Below are 22,640 nucleotides of genomic sequence, written 5' to 3'. Positions count from 1 at the left end.
CCCGGGCGTGGAGAGCGGCTGGTGAATTGCTGCCTCCGACCCTGCCCGGCTGTCTGCGCCGCGGCCGGCGGCTATGGAGGAGGCAGACAGCAGACTTTGGGCGACAGAACACCCAAGACTCCGGCGGCCCCTGCCCTGGTTGCTGCTGCTGCCTTTCCTGCTACTGCCAGGCCCAGCAGCCTCCCAGTTACGATACTCGGTACCGGAGGAGCAGGCATCCGGCGCGCTCGTTGGCAACGTGGCTAGAGCACTGGGGCTGGAACTGCGGCGCTTGGGGCCGGGCTGCCTGCGTATCAACCATCTGGGTGCGCCCAGCCCTCGCTACCTGGAGCTGGATCTGACTAGCGGAGCGCTCTTCGTCAACGAGCGCATCGATCGCGAGGCTCTATGCGAGCAGCGACCCCGCTGCCTACTTAGCTTGGAAGTGCTGGCGCACAACCCAGTAGCTGTGAGCGCCGTGGAGGTGGAGATCCTGGACATCAACGACAACTCACCCCGTTTCCCGCGGCCCGACTACCAGCTTCAGGTAAGCGAATCGGTGGCTCCTGGAGCGCGCTTTCACATAGAGAGCGCGCAGGACCCCGATGTGGGCACCAACTCGGTGCAGACCTACGAGCTCAGCCCCAGCGAGCACTTCGAGCTGGACTTTAAACCCTTGCAGGAGAACAGTAAGGTGCTGGAACTGGTCTTGCGCAAGGGCCTAGACCGAGAGCAGGCGGCTTTGCATCACCTGGTTCTCACAGCGGTGGACGGGGGCAGCCCAGCCCACTCGGGCACCGCTCAGATCTCTGTGCGTGTCCTGGACACTAATGACAACTCTCCTGCCTTTGACCAGTCCACTTATCGCGTCCAGTTGCGAGAGGACGCGCCCCCAGGCACCTTGGTGGTGAAGCTGAATGCCTCAGACCCCGATGAGGGCTCCAATGGAGAGCTCGGGTACTCTTTGAGCAGCTACACTTCAGACCGGGAGAGGCAGCTGTTCAGCATAGACTCCAATACGGGTGAAGTGCGAGTAAGTGGGGAGCTGGATTATGAGGAGGCCTCTTCCTACCAGATCTACGTGCAGGCGACTGACCGGGGTCCAGTGCCCATGGCAGGTCACTGCAAGGTGCAGGTGGACATTGTGGATGTAAATGACAATGCACCAGAGGTGGTGCTCACAGACCTATATAGCCCAGTGCCTGAGGATGCTTCACCCAACACCGTTGTGGCCCTTCTGAGTGTCAATGACCAAGACTCGGGTCCCAACAGGAAAGTGAGCCTGAGTCTGGAGGCCACACTGCCCTTCCGGCTGAATGGCTATGGAAACTCCTACACACTGGTGGTGAGTGGCCCGCTGGACCGTGAACAGGTGGCTGCCTACAACATCACAGTGACAGCTACTGATGGGGGAATACCACAGCTCACATCTCAGCGAACACTGCAGGTTAAGATCTCTGACATCAATGACAACCCACCAAGCTTTCTGAAGGACTCCTATTCCATCTACATCCAGGAGAACAATTTGCCAGGGGTGTTGCTCTGCGCTGTGCAAGCCATAGATCCAGATGAAAATGAGAATGCGGAGGTGACCTACTCCCTCCTAGAGAGGGAGATTCAAGGGCTCCCAGTCACCTCCTATGTCTCCATTAACAGTGCCAGTGGCAGCCTTTATGCTGTCAACTCCTTTGATTATGAGAAGTTTCGGGAGTTCTTTGTGACTGTGGAGGCCCAAGACAAGGGGACCCCACCACTGAGCAGCACTGTGACCGCCAACATGTATGTGGTAGACATGAATGACCATGCCCCTCATATTCTGTATCCTACCTCAACCAACTCATCAGCAGCCATTGAGATGGTACCTCGAACTGCCCCTGCTGGCTATCTGGTCACCAAAGTCATAGCCATGGATTCAGACTCTGGGCAAAATGCTTGGCTCTTTTACCATCTAGCCCAGACTTCTGACTTGGACCTCTTTAAAGTAGAGCTGCACACAGGAGAAATTAGGACTACCAGGAAGATAGGAGATGAGAGTGGTACCACTTTCAATATGACCGTGGTGGTCTGTGACAATGGAGAGCCACCACTTTCGGCCTCTGTGGCCATTACAGTAGCTGTGGTGGACAGGGTTTCTAAAATCCTCCCTGATACTCAGAGACATGTTAAGAACCCACGGACATACTCTGAAATCACACTTTATCTGATAATAGCATTAAGCACAGTGTCTTTTATATTTCTTTTGACAATCGTTGTTTTGAGTATCATCAAGTGCTACCGCTACACTGCATATGGCACTGCATGCTGTGGAGGCTTCTGTGGAGTGAGAGAGAGGTGCCCTGCAGAACTGTACAAACAGGCCAACAACAATATTGATGCCAGGTTACCACATGGCCTCAAAGTGCAGCCTCACTTCATTGAGGTTCGAGGAAACGGCTCCCTCACCAAGACCTACTGTTACAAGGCCTGTCTGACAGCAGGCTCAGGGAGTGATACTTTCATGTTTTACAACACAGGGGCCCAGACAGGTCCAGGGCCTGGGGGAGCCCATGCAGCGGTGGCTGACAACAGGCATCTCACAGGTCAAAGTGGGCAGAGTGCCGGGAACCTGATCATTCTCAAAAACGAGGCTGTTTCTCAAAATGAGGTGAGATAGTGGTCAAGGGGTCTTCCAGAAAGATATACATTTGTCACATGCCGCCCAAGATTATGTAGTTAGCTTTACTGAATTATTAAGTGACGGGTTAGTTGATAAACTGAGTATTAATAGTACCTTCTATTTGGTCATAATCTGTTGTTTCATCTGTAGAAAAATAGCACTGGAGAACTGTTTTACTTCCAGTTTTCACACGTATGAGGATTTACTCCATAAAATTGTTTGAGAAGTGATGATTAGCATTAAATAATTAATGTTAAAGCACACCTTTTTAGAGAAATAGAACAAGCCTGGGAATAAGGATTATGTTGTAGGAAGTAACCTAATGAAACACAAGGAGAAAAGGCCTCTGCTGTGTCATCTCCAGGGAAATTATTTTTGGTTGTTGGCTTTTTCAAAAACATCCTGGTGCCCTTTATATGTTATCCCTGTTTGTATCTTAGACTTTTTGCATTGCACTTTATCAAGTTAATATCTCCAGTAATTGCAATGAACTGATGTGATAAGATCCTTTGGAAATTCATGTCAGAGTTGATAACACTACAGAATGTAGGCCTCACCCTTCAGTCAGAGTGGTCACTCTTCTATAGTGGGCTGTCCGAGGAAGTGAATGACGGTAAAGCAGAAACAGTACAAATTTGTGTGATCTGGCAAAGGTGATGTTAGAATGAGTATATTAGGGATATGTGGAGATATAAAGACCAGGACAAGGTAGAATTGGGAGAAGAAAACAAGAACTGTCCCCTAGCCAGTTTTTTACTACCTGAGTTCACTTTAAGAGGATGTCCCTGTATTTGTCTTAGATTCAGTCTGTAATCTTTTGATTCCCTGCTGATTTGTGTGGTTTTGATGAGATGTAGACTTATAAGCCCCTCATGTTTTTATTAAGAGACAATACTTCCAAAGCACATGTTCATTTCGTGGCTCTAAAATTTGGTTTACATTAGCTACAAAAGGCTTAGAAAGTGGATGGCTTATTGTACTTGAAGATAGATGTTCATATGGGTAGTAGTTTTGAAAAGTAAGTGGGCATAAGACCAGATTGTTCATTATATGAATAATGTACATAAATTATTGAAAAGCTATTGGATATACATGTAGGTGTGTTTGTGTAGTTTGTCTGTATGTATGCTTGAAATAATAGAGATCTGCATTGTGATACTTTAAATTTAGATTTCAAAAGCCAAAATTTTGTTCCATAAATAGAACTGTCTTTTTGGGTTTTCTTGTTGTTGGTACCAAGGATTGAACTTGGGACTTTGTGCTTGCAAAGCAGGCAGGGGAACCACTAATCTAAATCCCCAGCCCTAGAACTGTCTTTTTAAACAGCTACTTTGTAGCTAGGACTTTTAGAGCTAGCACAAATTGAGTTAACAATTATATTTGTCTGTCCTATATTTTTGTGATATCTTTTCAGTGACATATTACTATCTTTTTATAATACCCATAAGTATTGTCATATTATAAATTCTTGATAACCTTGAGAAAAATAATACCTAAGCACAGAATTTTCATTCTTGAGAGTAGAATTTTCATGGACATTGTAGATAGATTTATTCATTTATCAGAAGAGCCTGATGTTAGTCAATGCTGAATAGCCACAGGAGGCAGATCGCAGATTAAGAAAAATAGGTCTAAAATCAAAGAGTTTCCAAAATTATTTAGATCAAAACTCTCAAAAGCATGTAAAAGGGCTTATACGTAAGGATACTGTACACGTTTGCTTAACAAATTCCTGTGAAGCCCTTTGGGATTGCCATGGACTGCAGGTAGTGAAGAGACATAGAGAGCAAGGCTGGCAAGGCTCAGCTTTGCCACCAGCTGTGAGTTGAAAGCTTAGAGCAGTGACAGTCTTACCCTCCCTCTCCAGACTCAAATCTCCGGGTAATTTGATGCATGCACTATTTCTGTCTTACACTGACCTGTTTGTTAATAGGTACCTTGGTACACAAACCTTTAATTTAGGGAGGAAATTATGTTTTAAAAAAAAATGCCCACTCTTGTGGGATTTTGCCAGGAGAGTGAATGAATTTAATTTTGGAATTCAGTGAAGAGCCCCAAGATGTACATCTCCTAAGATTATTATAGTTGTAGGGAGAGAGTGAGTCACAGTGTTGTAGCATGAGAACAAAAATCACTCAATTTTGAAAGTCATCATTGGTAGATCAACATGTTAATCTCCCATGTTGGGCTTTCTCTTTCCTTACCTAGTTAATGCAGATGGCAAGAGAGTTATAGGGTACAGTCAATGCCATGGGCCTACAATGTATTAAAACGGGATTGGAATTGGAGAGGAAAAGTAGAGGAATTTTTACTCCTAAAGGAAGTATTCCTCCTAAAGGAAGGAATTTGTACTATAAAAGCTCTGTGCTTTTCAATATGTATGTATGATTTTGTTCCCTCTGGGTCATGCATTAAACAACACTGATCAACATCTAACATAGCAGGGTATAAGTCCTCAGAGGGTTGACAGTCATATTGCTAGTGGTATTTTAAGTCATGTCTGACTGACTTAGAAGACTGTTTTTTTCAGTAAGTAGGAGTAGACAAAAGTCCCAATGTTTATATTTTTATATGAGCTATTCATACATTGGGACCCCCAGCAACTCACCTAGCAGTATAAATTAACTGTTTTTGGATAGTATTAATTTCTTGCATAGAAGCAGGTAACAAATGAGAGGATTAGTTAGTAAAATGTTAGTGCCAGCTAATACATTTTTATTTGTTTATTTGCTTTACTATTAGCAAAGCCTATGAAGATCTTTTATTACCATTCTTCAACTAATATTACTTTTGTTGCTATTTAAAAATAAGTATTTAATATCACACTTTTGGTGAATTTTACAAAAAAGTTCTTTAATTGGTCAGCTGTGCCATAAGGATCTTAAAGTAACTCTTTGGCAATGGGGCAAAATTCTTTCTGGAAGTTCTGAAAACCTGATATTGAATGCAGTTGGCAGTCCCTTCAGTCTCCATGAAAAGAAACTGAATCTTAAGATAGATTCTGTACATTCATGCTGTGGTTGCTAATGAGTCATTTTGAGTACTCTGGGCAGGTTTGTCCAACTGCGTCTTAGCGGGGCCTCTTGGCACAGCATATGGGAATTACAAAACACTAGAGATGAAGTCAGTTTGCATCCACTTTAACGTTTTTTAAAGTAATTTGTGATCACTGAGTTCTCAGTTACTTCTGCTACTGTCTGTGCATATTCACCCCAATTCTGGACGTACTGACCTAAAAGTAAAAGTGTTAACCATTCTTCCAGTGGCACCTAATTCATTTTTTCTTCCAGGACTGACTTTTTTATCTCGTGAATCTGTCCTGGAACAGAGTTCCTACTCAGTGTAAAGGGATATAATGATGAATTTATAAAAGTTGTACTATAGTCAAACTAGGCCAAGAAATTGTATGTATAGTGTTTCCATTATAGTGTTTCATCCTCTAAGGGCTACTTTTTAGAGAGTACGGCTGTTTTGTTTCGCTCTTTTCATATTGGTTATAGGACTTCTTATGGGGGAAAAAGTTTTGTTTTCTCTGATTTTTGTAATGTAATAATTTCTTCATATTATTTCCTTCCCCTTTCTACAAGCTTAGAGCCAGACGGAACTGTGACAGAACTCTTCTGTCTCTTTATCTTGCACATATCATGACTAACAGAAAAATCTATTTATTGTGGTTTGAATGTCATTGGCCTACCCTTTCCTCTGACCCTGGAGTGAGCCATCACTTGGGCATCTGGTCTCACTCAGAACACTCTGCAGGGGCCCAGCCTGGCATATCATACATTGTCTACTGGCATGCTCTCTGCTTGATTGAGTAGCAGAGTTAGTTCTGGATATTTGCCTTGCTTGGCTACCATTTTTTGCTCTCGTTAAGAGGTAAGAAAGATTTTTCAAATGTTTGAGGAAAAATCTCCACCAATCCAGGGGTGTAGTTGAATTAAATGGAGTTTTACAGGTTTCGTTGTGACTTTTGCAGGACTTTACCTGAAACAATGTTTCCATGCATAATTTAATATGAACGCAAATTTAATTGATTCATAGGATAATATTTTGACTAGTGTAACCTAGAACTATAATTTCAAAAATTAAGAGGATTTCTTAGCAGTGTTTCATCTGCTAACCTGAAAACTATACAAACGTTTTCTTTCAAGAATTTGAACCTGAGAAATGCAAAGAAATAACTGACATTGCACAGATGAATAGAAATCTCTTGTGGTCTTGCAGGGCCTGAACTGTAGGCTCCAGAGAAATGTAACTGTGAATGAGAATAGCAGCTCTGCTAGCACGCTGTATATCCCGAATTAAGCAGACCTAGTACTTTCTATTGTCCTAGAACCCATTAGGTGTGTTCCAAAGTTGTTTATTTTGCTTTCCTGTTCAGAGGATTAGAATTGTAAATAATTGTGTTCAGAATCCTCAAATTTATCATCTTTTCATTTTGGTTTACTTGAAGACCAGTCTGTAATATAGCAATGACTTTTTATTATTTTGTATAGCACATAATGTTTACATTCCTTGTGAGTTGTTATATTGTTTTGCTTTAAGTGTATTCTTTTCCTCATGCTTTGTTGCAAATTATCACCTATTGTTGGTTAAAACCCCACTCATTTAGTATCTTACTGTCCCTGCACCATGTAGTTGAGCTCTCTGTTCAAGTTTTAATAAGCCTGAAGTCAACATGTCAGCTGCATTGAATACTATCTTGGAGGCTCAGGGGAAGAATCCACTCTACAATTCATTTAGATTGTTGGCAGTTTTTTTTTAAACCTACTGTTGGCTAGGGAGTAGGGTCACTCTAGAGTCCTACACGTTTCTTTCAGGTCCTGTCCTATGTCCTTCTCCATCTTCAGGATTGGCAATTGAGAATCTTTGCTCACTAGAATCCTCTGATTTCTCTTTCTGACCCTGATTCAGATTTAAAGGACTCATGTGATTAGGTTAGCCCCACGTGGATAATTTCCCTTTGTTAAAGATAACTGAGTAAATAAACATCACATAATCATGGCAGAAGATTCATCAGAATCATAGCTGTACAGATTATGCAGGGTATGTACAGCAGGTGTGGGAGTCTTGGGAGACATCTTAGAATTCTGATCTAACCTGGTTTATATCCAAGTTCACAAAAATATCACTATGAAAAATCTGCAGTGGGTACATTCTGAATAGAGTCCTATTATGAAGAAAGAAGAGATACTACCTATAGTGTCTGGTCTCAGAGAACAATTTATTGATGGCTTTAATATGGATCTCCATGGTAAGAAGATAGCATGTTATTTCACTGAGCAGTCCTGTGAGTTTATAAATAACATAGGATATTTTTAATCTATTTTACTTTAAATCTATCTTAGAACAAGCAAGCTATCCTGTAGCTAAACTATCCTATGGTACAAATCATAAATAACCCCATTGCAGGATAAATTAAATCTTTGTTATAATTTTAATAGAAACACAAGTGGGCTCTTTTTCTTCAATAAGACAACATCAACCATATGGATTGCCTAGTTGAGTTTTACGATATTTGAGATTTGTGGCTATTAATCTACTAACAGAATAAGCTTTGAAACAACAAGAATATACCTGGATTCTTAGCCAATAGAAATTAAGCATAGTTCTGAGATGTATGATCCAAATATCAGAAAACTAATCATAGTCCAAGGTCTTAAAATACATCTTGTCAGATGTATCAGTACTCAACCTTTCAGGCTGAATTTTTCCAAGTTAATCAAGTTCTGGATGAAACCTACATATGGATAATACAATACATATAATAGATTACTCTTAATTTTGCATTGTTTTAAAATACAGAAATGAATGAATAAAATAATGATGACACTCAGAAGTAAAACAGAGAAAAAAGGAAAATGTTATTCTGTATACATTTATTTAAAACATGGACTTTTATGTTGGACCTTAACATGATTCTCAGCTAAATTTACCAATCTTACAAATAATTTAATCTTTCTAAAACTCAGAATTTTCATTTTTGTAATTTCACTATGTTAATCTTGCAAGATGGTTCATTTATTTAAAATGCTTATTTGTATCTTCCTTTCAATTTTTCCATGAACTGCTTTAAAAGAGTATGAGCTGGGCAAGGTAGTGCACAACTGTAAGTAATCCCAGTGCTCTGGGAGGCTAAGAGAATCTTTGTGAGTTTGTTTCTGGCAAAAGAGCTACATAATGATTTTAAGACTAGCCTGGACTATGTAGCAAGATTGTGTTAAAAATATAAAAAAGTGAAGTCTTTAAAACAAAGATATATTAACTTTTCTGTAAAATAAACAAATAAATAAAGATTTAAAAAATTTTCCAAATACCAGAACACTGCTAAACTGTGAATAAGTATGTCTTACAAGCAAAAGAGATACCATTCCTTTCATAAAATTTATGGCCTGACAAAGAAAGAAATAGTATAAATGCAGTAGTATTTATGAAGTACTTAGTTCCTTGTGTAGTATTGTATGGCTACCTAAAATGTATTAATACCTTCTTCCTTTCCTTTTCCTTGTCTGATCTTACTGCCATATGAAATCTTATAACTGTGATTTTGGTAAATAATTCTGAGAAGCATATTGGTTCTGATGGACTATTATAGAAAATAGCAGCATGACAAATTAAGTGTGTCATTTAAGAAGTGAGATTACATAATGAACTGAGTTTCCTGTTCAGTCCTGATAGAACTGTGCTTTTCAGAAAAATGAGGTTGGTGGTTTCATTCCAAAGATCAAGTTACCTAATCATAGAGAAATTGGTAATATTTTCTTAACAGATATCCTTTCTTGAAGGAACGTTCTCTCAGCTGACAAGCTAATACTAGTATTGCTGATGTCAAAGGCGGGTATGGTGATGATAATGATTTTAAAAAGTATTTGTCATTCAGGTTTATAACATGATTTGCAAATTGTATCTCTTGTTGCCTCTATTACCACTATTAGAAAATGGGAATCCCCCTTTCACTTGGCTGTAGATGGTTTTGTGTTTATTTGTATGGACCATCCCTAGGGTTTTGTGAATTTGGAAAACAAGGATGGAACAGTTTGCATATTCATACCCTACTAACAGTGAAAGAAGACTAGAGAGGGTGGTTAGTATATAGGGACCTTTGAGATAATATATCCCAGAGTTGTAACTTTTTCTGAGGCTTGACTTTGACTCAGTCTCTGGATACCCATCTCACCATCCCTAAATCTCTTGGAAAGTTAGAATGCTGATTACTTCCTCGGTGTTATAAACAAGAATATTTAGGGCCGGAGATTTAGCTCAGTGGTTCAGTAGCCTGCCTTGCAAGTGCAAGGACCCAAGTTCAATCCCTGGTACCAAAAAAAAAAAAAAGAATATTTATTAAATCCATTATATCCCTTAAATGAACTATAAGAATGGTAGAAACAACAATTATTGGCACTTTGAAGTAGTTTATGAGGCATTTGACTTTGAGTGTACCCAATATGATAATTATAACTCAGAGGGAAATACGAAATACAATTTCCATCCCTTCTGTTCCACTCACCTGGACTTTAGTATTCAGTGACAAGACCTTTTTAATTTCTGCTTGAAACTATATTTAGAGGATTATCTATCACAAATCTTTCATAGTAAAATTTGGGCTAATTGATATAATTATATAATTTTCATCCTGGGTGATTCAGAATAGCTTCTAACCAGCATCTAACTCCCTAAAGAAGTATTAGATGCCCCTATTTTCTTCTTTGTCCCCTCCACTTTGATAGTTTTTAGACAAGGAGCAAAAGAAAAAAATCTTCCAATATACAGGTGGTATATACAGTCAGAGTCTTATCAGTTTTCAGCTACTCCCTCTTAAGCAATTAGAGCTTGGTGAATAGTAATTGAGGAAGAAGGCAAAGCACTCAGAACAGCATGGGGAACAAGTACAATTTATGAAAATGATTAGGTACCAAAACAAGGTCAAACTCTTCAGTGATTTATTTTCCTCTTTCTAGTACTCCTCTTCAGTAAATGGAAGCTGTTATCAGTCGCTGGTGTTATGACTGGGCACTTCCATCCTGAGTCAAACATGCTGCAGTCTGCAAAGCCAGGAGGAGATTGCAGTCCAGCCAGGCCAGCAGAATTTGTGTAGTTGTGTGGTCTGTTCTAGCTAGAATACTGAATTGAGGATGTGCCCTTAGTGGGGCATTCGAGGACAAAACAAACAAAGCTTTTTCTGCCTCAAGATAGACTGCCCTTCCCTTAAGAACACAGATTTGCATTGGTCAAGACAAACCAAAGCTGGCCCTCACATTATTGCTAAATCCAGTTTTCCATGGCATTCAGTGTGTGTGAGCTTAATTTAATTTTCTCCCCAAGCTAATACAGACAGATGATAGATAGTCATCTTGAAGCTGCATATGAAATGTCTGATTCAATGCTGTTGTTTAGATGCCTGAAAATATTTAAAGGAATAACTGATCAACTAATCAATTAACAACATCCCTCAGGGAACAATGTTTTGCCATTTTAACAGAAAACTCCCTTTGTGATTTTTGCAGCCACGACAGCCCAACCCTGACTGGCGTTACTCTGCCTCCCTGAGAGCAGGCATGCACAGGTATGTATATGTTTCCCTCCTCCTTTCTTCACTTAACTGGGTATGGTTCAGATAAATGGAATCTCCCTAGGCCAGAATCAGCTGTTGGAACTGAGAAGCCTTAGATACTCTGCCAGGCAAATGCAATTATTTTTTGTCTTCATAACTATTCCTTGAAACAATTGGAAGTGGTAACTGCCAAATGTTTATCAAATGTTTGGAAAAGAGTCCCCTGTAAAATTATAGGGACAGGTTTCTGTGTATTTTCTTTCATCAAAATTTCTACAGAGATGTGTCAATTAAAATTTTTAAGATTTCTTACAAGGAAATAATTCCAACTTTCTTCATCCTCTCCCCTAAGGTTTGTAATTAATAAATAAGCTTATGGACATTATATAATGTATATACACATGTTTATCTTGGATTTTTGTCTCACACTGTCACATCTTATTAAGAACAATGATTGATTGTTTTTCTTGTTCATGTTCACATCTATTAGAAGCTCCTTATCTTATCTTTTTGTCATATTATTGTCATCAATGGCATAGGCTCTTCAAAGATGAGTTATCTGAATGGCCTTTTTTAAGTATCTGGAGACCAAATCTAGCTTATTTTAAATTAGTCTAGAGTAATAGCATGGCTCTAAGACTCAAATTTAATATAATTTTTCTTTTTCTACTTTGTCTCCTTGACAGTAATTGATGAACTACCATTATTCTTAGAACTGATCTTGTATCTGTGCCATATGATCAAATAAAAGATTATTTATGACTGTCTTTGGAAACCAAATGGGGACTGTGTCAAGAAACTAATTACTGATACTACAAAAAGGATTTATTTAAAGAAGAAACAAACTCCAGACTTGAACTCTCAAAATATCTGGGCACTTATTACTTGAATCTTCACCAAAACCAGATTAATATATAGAGTTTATAGAGTATATGCAGACTTAATGAAAAATTAGTGTTAGCCCATTAAAAATTCATTAAATTTAAATAAATTAACACCCCTTAAAGCATTGCAAGTGAGCAGAAATTACTATACTGGATGCTATTTCTGAACCAGAAGCAATAGAGGAAGGGAAATGTTGAAGATTAGTAGTTGGTTTGGTGAGATCATATTAGAACCTAGGTTATTATTTCAGACCAGAAACACTCATGCAGATGCTAGGATACTAGACATGAGAAAGAATTATTATACTTACTAGAGACAAATATAATTTTGTCTGTATCTGAGCTATTGGCAGTCATGTGGGTGAAAGCATATTGTACAGTACTGACTCTTAAGTCTTGCAACTGAATTAGTGCTTTACTTAAAAAGTATGAAAGCTATGAGATGCACCTTAAAAACTACATTTAAAATAAAAATTTTAAATATATTACTTCATCTCATTTTCAAATGAAAAACATCTACTTCTATGTACATTTAAAATGTACATCTATTCAGGTTTTAATTAAAATATTATGAGATTTAAATAAAAGAAATGAAATCAAAATTGAAACTAAAATGCCATTTCTTTCCCACAATGTAGTTTTGTTGTTGTTGTTGTTTTTGGTACCGGCATTCGAACTCCAGAACTTGTGCTTGCCAGGCAGGTGACAGAACCATTGAGCTAAATCCCCGGACCCCATAACGTACTATATTATTCAACAATGCTTATTTTTCTACACATATGCTTGGCTTCTTAATTTTTCCAGCCTTAAACATTGTGTAACTCTTCTTTTAAAAATTCTGCTTTGAGTTGAACTGATCTCAGGATAGGTACATCTTTTTGAGTCTGATACAGTCCATATGACTTGTTAATGGAATTCAAGAACACCTGAAGGATATTAATATTTAGAGAAAGAAGGAAATTCTAGGTCAAAGATGAGGGAAATAATATTGATAGGTTAGAGCTTAATGAGTGAATTTCCACTAGATGTATTTTTTAAAGTCAAAGAGTAGGAGAATCTTGAACTTGTAGATTGCCTTTCCTTATAATAGTTCAAGTTTGCTTGCTCTGTTGCCTCACATAACCCCTTCAGTCAGTACTATAAGTTTTATTTTAGTAACATAATGCACAAGATAAACAAATGTCTAATTTTAAAGTGTCCTCTAATTTTGATAGTTTTCTTGAATATTGACTATTAGGATCCTCCTTTCCTTCCTTCTTTCCTTTCTTCCTCCTCCCCTTTCTTTCTTCCTTCACATATTTGAAGGTCATATGCATTACCAGAAGACATGTATAAATGACTATAACATTCTCTCTGCCGAGGAAATGATTGGGTTCCTTAATTCTAGGAAATGTTAGGTGGATTCTCAATGCATAAAAGATATAGAAAGAGTAAAACAAAGTTAAACATTAATTGGGTGGCTAAACTGATAATATTACAAATAATCTTAGTGTATTTTTCTTCCTACCAAGGAGAACTCAGAACAAGAGAACTTGCAAGAGAAACTTGGGGCCTTTGAGAACAAAATCCCTTTGTCTGCTTCAGCATTAAGATGTTAAAATGGCATTCACTCTCTTGTTGTCTTCCTGTTTTTTGTTTGTTTGTTTGTTTGTTTTTTTTAGGGAGTACCACATGGCATTAGTGAAAACCAAAATTGCCATAAGGACAGAACATGTTTAGCGCCAGTATGGCACGATAGGCAGTAAGGCAGCGACGCTTCTGCAGTTTATGCAAGATGACTGACTGCTCAGCAATAATTGCTGCTGTTCTAGCATGAGCAGATTGTGTTAGCTGCAGCCCTGCCTCCATCGATGTAAGCAGTTTCAGAGGGTGGAAGGAGAGTTGGAAAGGCATTGTGCTCTAACTGTTATATGGGTTTATATGTTTACTCAGCTCTGTGCATCTGGAGGAGGCTGGTATTCTACGGGCTGGTCCAGGAGGGCCTGATCAGCAGTGGCCGACTGTATCCAGTGCAACACCAGGTAAAGGGGTCAGGGTCTCTCTATTCTTGCTTAGGTTTTAGAAACTACTCAAATGACCTTTCTTTGTAAGCTCAGGACTGTTGATGACTTCTTTTTAATTATTTTCTTCCATAACAAATATGATTTTCATACATATATGATGATTTTGATTTTATACTTAATGTTCTTCAAAAGTTGAAAATAGCATACGGGCAAGGATTTTGTGTGTGTGTGTGTGTAAAGTACTTTTTAAAAATAATTGGGTACCTTTCAAATGCTTAGGACATCCTAGCCACTCTGAGATCCGGTAGTCTCAATACACAGAGATAACACTGCCAGGAAAGATCTTTTGTTTGAACACAGTGGAAACCTATGTGAAGTCATAAGCAAAAAAGGGGTAATTAATAGAGAGAAGTAGATTGGTCTTTAGCAACCTAGCTAGATCACAGATAGAAGGAATAGGCTTTCTCATGCATGTGAAATGTTATCAGAGCTAATGCATTATTTTCTTTGAGATCAAGTGAAAGCCATATCTACCTCTTCCTGAACCTCAATATCCTTATGCAAACTAAATTTTATTGCCTTAGCATGCACATTGCCAAACCTATTCACCTCACAGTTTAATTTAGAGGACCAATGGGGACCAATTCCTAATCCAAACTTTCAGAACAAAAATTCTGCTAGGTTGTGTTAAAAACCCATTGGCTGAATGAACAAAGGAAAGTTGCTTATACTTATATTTCCTTAATCTTGTCCAATTATTAAAGTATTGTCATATAATAAAACTATTTCTTATAAGGCCCATCCCTGTGGCAGTTTTCAGAAAGAAAGAATTATAGGTCGGCAGAGACTACAAATGGTACTACATAATTTTCTATTACTAAACCATCACCATGATAGTAGTAGTTACTAATTATCAAGCCATCATTTGCCAAGACACTGTGCCAAGTACATCACATATATCATCTCATTTATTCCTCATGACAGTCTTGCAAGGATTTTATTATATCGATTTTAATTTTTTAAACTGGAGTTTACAGACAGTTAAGACACATACCTCAGTTTGCACAGCGTGAAGGTAACAGATGTAGAATTCAAACCCAAGTGTCTAACTTTGGACTCTAAAAGTATGTAAAATTTATACTCATAGCATGACTGGCTTGCAAGAATCCACCCAAATTCAAAAACATACACACATAACAGATGATATAAGCATGTGTATGTACAAAGTTCTTTCCAAAAATAATCAAGAGGTGGCTTTCAAGTGATTAAGCTAAGTAACAGCAGCCAAAGCCTATTTTTGCTGGCAACTCTAAGGGCTTTCACTGATTCTAATCAGCTAGCATTTTCTATTTATGAATGTTGCACAATTCAACTAAAAGTCAGATTTATCAGAAAAAAAATGCTGAAGTTGAAGCAATTTATTAGAAAGTTAGTATTGCCAGATGGCAGGGGAAGGAACATAAAATAATTCATTGAACAAAGCTGCAGCCCCAATGCCACTGATGGAGTGAAGAAATGATGGAGGAGAAAGTGGTTTTAGATTACCAAATGTTGTAGGATATGGAGGCATCTGAAAAGAGGAGAAGTAATTAAAGCAGCCACATGTGATTAGGCCTTGCCACACTGTCCTCACTTCAGGGTTACCTTGTTCTTATAGGTGCATTGTAGGTCAGCCTGCTGAGCCAGGGACTAACTTTGAATACATTCTCTCTCACTGATGGTGCTGATTGGTATATATTCCTAGGCAAAAGTGACATAGGAACCACGTATTGATCATTTCATGCTTTTCACTCAAGTTTTGCTTTGAGATTCAGAAGGATATTTGGAAACTATTGTTTTGACTGAAGATAGGGAATGGGTTAGTCACCATTGCTTGCCTTCATTAGTGGCTGCTGACATAAGAATCATGATCCTAATGGACTGTGTTAGATATAGTTCATATCTTCCAATTACTCACTGGTGACCTAACCATGGTTTTCAACATGCATCTGCAATAATGATATGAAATCAAAAGATTTCTTCTCTACCTTCTCCCTGTCCTTTTGATACATTAGGTTTTAGACTCAAAACATATTCTGAGTTATTTCCAGGAACAACGACATACAGATTAAGATTCTGACTCTGAGTCAAATCTGCATTGAATTCCAATCCCAAACTTACTTGCTAACAGACAAATTTATCAAAGTTGGCAGGTGTGGTACATGCTTGTAATCTCAGGGTTTATGTCTAGCACCACCAAAAACAAACAAATAAACAAAAAACAAACCTAAATTTATATTTTCTTAATTACCTTTTCTGTAAATTGAGTACAATAACACTTGTCTTACTTAGCTGTCATAAGGAATAAAAAGAATTGAACATAGTGCTGCATAAATGTCTAGTGTTCTTACGCCTTTTTTAGGACACTTTAGTTTTACACAATCTATGATAGAAGCTGATAACCTGGTGGCCAGAAGTCAGCAGTTCTTATTTGTAGGCCCAGATACATGCTTTCTGGAATTGTATGGATCATTCTGACATCTATACACTCCCATCACCCCCAACTACCGTCCTGGAGATGGAGCAAGAAGGATTTATTAGTTGGTGCTTAAAGAAAAGAAAAATGCTTAAAAAAATGGTTGTTTCCAGTCTGAAAAGGAGCCTGTCTTCCAGTGATTCTGTTGCCCTTTTTGCTTCCAAAATGTTTTTTTCTTATGCCTGAGTCTCCTCACATTTGTGTCTGAGCCCTTGCCGTGACCAACTCCTGCAGCAGTTGCAGCATGAAGGAAGCAGGGCCTGCTTTGCATTAATCCTCATTCAACTGTGTTTCTTGAAGTTGTTTGTCCTTCTTCAATTAATTCCTTTGCTTTGTTACTACACTGTTCATTTATTTTCAGCCTACAAAAGCCTAGGATAAAGATGCCACACTCTGAAGGGATCAATGGAGGCATCACCAGGTGATGTTTTCTGCAGGAACAAGTCAGGCATTAAGTTGATTAATCCTGATTACTGGTCCCTTTCTCTGGCCTCTCCTGTGAGCACACCTGGATCATGGGCTTCCTTATTTCCTTTCAGCTTCCCATGAGACTGAGCAAAGAAAGAAAATTAGCTAAATCAGGAGTGTGCAGAAACAGTTACAGCCTTCTCTTCAGATGGAGGGATGTGTTTTGGGGGAAGTGCATTAAAGGGCCAGTCACTGGTGTTACAACTCTACTTTCTCAGTGTGAATGCCCTGAAGAGGTTTCAGTGAATACTGTCTACTGACTAGTTCCTAGACAGAATCCCAAGAGGTTATAAAAAGACAGTCCCTGTGTACCAGGGAACTGGGCTGCTATAGTGGGCTAAGCTGCTTTGCTATGTCCTACTAGATCTTCCAGGCCCCTTTTTCTACAATTCATGGGATCTCAAGATTTATCTAAGGTGGTGGGTGTGGTGGTGCATGCTTGTAATCCTAGCGCTCAGGAGGCTGAGGCAGAAGGAACGTGCAAATTGGAGGTCAGCCTGGATTAGATAGTGAGTTCAGGGCCAGCCAGAACTACAAAGTGAGGCCCTGTCTCAAAAAAAAAAAAAAAAAATTACCTAAGGCAACAGTCAGTTATATTTAGAGTGAGAAATAAAAGTCAGCCATTTATATCTTTAGGTCCTACATTCATGGATTTAACCAATTGAATGCAGACAAAAAATACTGCATTTCAAAGAAATTGCATCTGTACCAAACATGCACATTTTTCTTGCCATTCCTTCTCTAAACCATACAGTATAACAATGATTTACATTATATTAGGTATTAGACATCATTTAGAGATGATTTAAAGTATACGGAGGGACGTGCACAGGTTCTATGCAAACACCTCACCATGTTATATATGGGACTTGAGCATCTGTAGACTTTGGTATCTATGGGGATTCTGAAGCCCATCCTCCATGGGTACTAAGGGACAACTACTCTCTATTTTCAAAAGAGCTCAGGGAATTCCAAAGCACACAGCACTGCCAAAGATAACCTTATAGCTTGTGAAGCAAGACCCCAGGAGATCTGGAACTGAAAAGTGAAAGATTAATTAGGCAGGGGAGGCTACTAAGGCAGTGAGGATTAAACAACCTTAGCTTAGATTGACTAGACAATGATTCTCAAAGTTTAGTTCCCAGAACAGTCGTACCAACCATACCTAGGAACCTGTTAGAGAATCAAATTCTTGGGCCCTACCCTAGATTTTACCACATCAGAAACTCTCAGCAGACTGTTTGAACAAGTTCTCCATGTGATCCCAATGTACTCTAGAGTTTAAGAAATGGTCCAGAGTAGATATTCCCGAAGTTGTCAACTATCTTTGGAGGCTCGGAAGCTGTGAGGAAGGCATCTGTTTATGATTCTTGTGGGAAGGAGGGAGATGATTGCTGAGAGCTCAAGTTCTCAGTGACCTGCCTTTGAATTGTGGCTCTGCCACTCAGTAGGTTTATGCTCTGGGGACCATTTCTTAGCTTTTCTGTTTTTCTTTTTTCTTCCCATAAAATGGAGATAAGAGTGATGTTTACCCTATAAGGTAGTTACAAGAATTAAATGAGGTAATACTCACATATTACAGAGCATGGAGAACAATAAGAGTTTAATAAATGAGTCTATCCTTCAACTGCACCATTTACACCCCACTTGTTCTGTGTAGTCTCTATAGAAAGGCTGTGATATAGAAATTTTTACAAATCCCTCTCTCTTTCTCTGTTTCCATTGGGGATTGTTTTTGCCCTGGTTTGCCACAACTTCTTACTCTGCAGAAAATGGACATGATTTAAGGTGCCCTAGTTTTATAGGGGGAATACATACTATTATTTGTCTTAGGGATTCTTGCCTTTCTGACAAAGCCACCTGCGCCTCCTCCAAAGGAGAGACTCCATTTCTGATTCTTCTCCAGACAAAAACTGCGTTTCTTAAGTTTTTTGGAGTCCATTTAGGAGCACTGTCAACATGACTTTTTCCATCTCATGAGCAAGTGCAGCCTCAGGCTTTGTTGGAGAATTCACCAAGCATGCTGTTCCACTAACCTGCTCACCCTCGACTTAGGCTGTTGCCATGGCAATTATGGTTGTGGGAGGTGTGTTCATATCCTTATTAGGAAAGAAAAATGAGATCAAGGATCTTGTGAGCAAGCATCTCTCTCCTGTCCGTGTCCTCCACTCTCACCTTCCATCTGACTGCCCAGGAGCGCCAGCTTGGGTTAGAGATCTCTAGCTGAGGAAAGTAAGTGCTTGAAAGATGCAGTTTCACTTTGTGGGTTTGTGGAGTTCATTATGTTTCTTGGATTTTTTTAATGTAGCTCATGATGAAAAAAAATTTGTTCTGGACTGGCCTGGAGGGAGAGAGTAAGATGGTATGGGAAAGGGGAATTAGCATTCTCTACCTAGGAGAAACCTAAAAGTTTTTGTTTTCTCCATCCATGTGTCACCTTCTTCATCTCCTTCTTAGAGGAATATTCTGCATCTTCTATTTTAATAGTCATGTAAATAAAATACAAGAATTGACATGTCCTGATTTTTCTGAAATTAAACATTTCTATGAATTAATAGTTTCTGAGATAGTTCTTTCTCTATATGTCATGTATTTTCTCACCTTTCATTTCTCCCAAACCAATTCTTCTAGAGTTTGGTAGCCCTGGGCAGAATATAGTCAGAGTTGGGGGTCATAATACATAATAGGATAATTTCTTCCATAACAGCGGTCCCAAATGCAGACCATATATCTCCTGAAAGCCATCCAACCTTGTGTACTCAGATGTATGCTCCTGGACACACATTTTGACAACATACATAGTGAAGGAAAAAGAGCAGCAAAAACTGTTTCCTTATGCTACAATTCCCTTCAAATCCTACAGATGCAGAGAAGCAGGATAATGCAGGCTCAGGAAATAGAGACTAATGATAGTTCTTTCAGTTATCATTGATCCCTTTAATATGCCACCTACGCTGACGCAATATAGTATGGCCCCTGAAAACTTCATTCTCAGAAACAACTTTTGACTACCTCTTAGAAAAATAATGTACTTTGTACTTTTGTTTAAGAGAATAGGGAACTTTCTAAATTACCCTTTCACTTTCTCTATACACCACTCTTTGCAGCTGAATTTTTAAGCCCCTAGGCAAAAGAAAGTCAGGCTTCTGCTGAGGAGATCCCAGTGTCACAAAGGGCCAAAGAGTGGGGAGTCACCAACTTTACCACCTGACTTAGCTCAAGAATGACAGGCTACCTGTGTGTTTAAGAGCTTTACAGAGAAGAGGACGTGGGGAGTCTGCACTTCATTTGTGGAAAAGATTGCTGGGATTTTTTAGAACTGGTGTCTTGGAACTCCTTTCTAAGAGTCTCAGAACAAGAAAGACTTGCTTATGATGAGGCATAAGTCTAGGGAAGAGAAATAGTGATAGATTGTATTTCTTTAAGCTTGCAGCTCCAGCAAAGCCTTGTCCTCAGCCACACCAATTCTAGTTTAATATTTTCTAGTAAACTAGAAATTAAACTAGTGACAGCAAGAGACTTTTATGGAAAATATTTTGAGAAACTCACCCAGATTCCAAAGGAACTTGAAAAATTCATTTTCACAGAGGAAATCAACTGCACAGTTGAGAAGGACATTGCCTAATCTGGAGAAACGTATTTGGGTCAAACACTGGCTAGAGACCAGGGTCCTCTAGGGAAGAGTTATAAGATTGTTTATTGTCAGGAAGCCTGGTAATAAGAGTATGGGTTAGAGAGGAGACTTTCTCTGCCTCAGCATTTGGAATCTCATTACTCACAATCAGTAAAAGGAGGGGGAGCAGAAGTAAGTCCTGTTCTACTCTTATCTCCATTGACCAAGAGCTTCCTCAGCAACAGCCCTGCCTAAAATGGCAAATCTCCCAAGGACAGAAATCCATCCTGAGGGTGGCATCACTACAGGAAATGATGGAAAAAGGATGTTTGTGCTACTATTAAAACAGGAAATTAAAAGCTTTATAAGAAATTATACATATTTAGAAGCATAACTATGAAAGGTTAGGGTATGAAAAAGTAACTTCTAGGAACCAAATCTGGCTTCAAAGAAACGAGGGACAATAAGAAGTTTTTCATTATTCCTTGTCTGCTGACTCCCAAACCCTAGGCCTCTAGATTATAGCTGCTATCTTACATAAAAAACAAAAACTCAGGGCCTTGTGCTTACCAGGCAGGTGCTGTGTCCTGGCCCTATTTTTCTTACTTTTATATTCCCAGTGTCAAGCAAGATGTCTATATACACTCATGCTTAATATTTGTTGAATCTCTTATGCCATTCACAAGGCAAAAGCAGTATATCTCGCTGCTGCAGAACCCTATACACTTAGCACATTACTATTACTTTGTCTCACACAACAGGTGAAGACAGTAGCTTAGTAGCTTCACTGTCGCAGTTCTAGGTCAACTGTAAGAGTCTTTATTGGTTTCAGATTACTGCTATATCAAGTTACCACAAATTTTGTGACTAAACATATATTATTATCTTATAGTTTTGGAGGCCAGAAATCTGAAATGGATTTCACTGAGTTAAAATCATAATGTCTTCTTGCCACTATATAACTAGGATCTGCTTTCATTCAGTTGCCACTGAGGTGTTTCTCATTTCCATCTGAGGCTTCTGTGTCTGCACCTTTATAATGTGCATATTTGTATAGTCTGTTCATAGTCTGTTCATGACCATTTAGATACTTTCCAAGACTATATATACACACACACACACACACACACACACACACACACTATCACGCTTTTCATATTTTGTGAGTCCTCTCAAGCAGAATAACTAATATTCATATGTCAATTAACAGTTTATTTAAGGCAATTTAGGGCTGGGGATTTAGTTCAGTGGTGCCTCTGCCTTCCTCACAAGCACAAGGTCCAGAGTTCAATCCCCAGTACAGGGGAAAAAAAAAAAATCCTAAGGTAATTGCAGCTCTTTCTGTCATGCCTCTCAAAATTCTATTTTCTGCCCAATTGCCCCATTTCAAGGCCATTTCTATACTTTTAGGTTTATATAACAGCAGTCCCCTACTTCAGGGTACAATAATCTGTATTTGTTTCCCAGGGCTGCCATAACAAATTACCACAAACTAAATGGATTAAAACAATTCAAATTTATTATCTTGTAGTTTTATAGATCAAAATTCCAAAGTGGGTTTCACTGGGCTAAAATCAATGTGTTGGCAGGGCTTCATTTCTTTAAAAGGGTTTACAGAAGGACCATTTCCTTACATTTTCCAGTTTTTAGGGACCACCGAATTTTTAACCTTGTGGCCCCTTTCTTCTTCAGAGTCAAAATGTTGTCCCTGCAAATATCTCTGTCCCACTTCTGTCACTTTTGAAGGCATTTTGATTACATTGAGCTCACCTGGATATCTTAGATAATATCCTTATCTTAAGATCTTTGTTATTACTGCACCAGCAAAGTCCTTTTCTTCTGTGTAACATTAAATATTTACAGATTATGTAATTCAGGATGTAAGTATTTGGGGTACAGTTTGTTATTCTACCTACCACAAGTCTTGCATGTTCAGGCTGAAGCAACTTTGCATGTGTGTGTGTGTGTGTG

The 22,640-nt window shown here is 38.9% G+C and overlaps 2 protein-coding genes across 2 annotated transcripts in view; both read left to right on the top strand.

Annotated features, from left to right (window-relative positions):
* Positions 1–11,204, top strand: part of LOC109117722 (protocadherin alpha-13) — a 78,349-nt gene extending 67,145 nt beyond the window's left edge. The window contains 1 exon segment of the mRNA XM_033765574.1: positions 11,140–11,204. The gene's annotated coding sequence lies outside the window, so the exon portion shown is untranslated.
* The window catches only part of Pcdhac2 (protocadherin alpha subfamily C, 2), a 40,492-nt gene continuing 17,858 nt past the window's right edge, over positions 7–22,640 (top strand). Inside the window, exons 1-3 of the mRNA XM_010613848.3 lie at positions 7–2,623; positions 11,140–11,198; positions 14,003–14,091. Of these exons, the coding sequence (XP_010612150.1) occupies positions 74–2,623; positions 11,140–11,198; positions 14,003–14,091 (2,698 nt within the window). The 5' untranslated portion in view covers positions 7–73. The remainder of the gene's footprint in view (positions 2,624–11,139; positions 11,199–14,002; positions 14,092–22,640) is intronic.

This window comes from Fukomys damarensis, unplaced genomic scaffold (genome assembly GCF_012274545.1).
Source record: "Fukomys damarensis isolate Sample0158 unplaced genomic scaffold, DMR_v1.0_HiC HiC_scaffold_3, whole genome shotgun sequence".
Lineage (NCBI taxonomy): Eukaryota > Metazoa > Chordata > Mammalia > Rodentia > Bathyergidae > Fukomys > Fukomys damarensis.
This window is presented reverse-complemented; position numbering and strand designations above follow the sequence as displayed.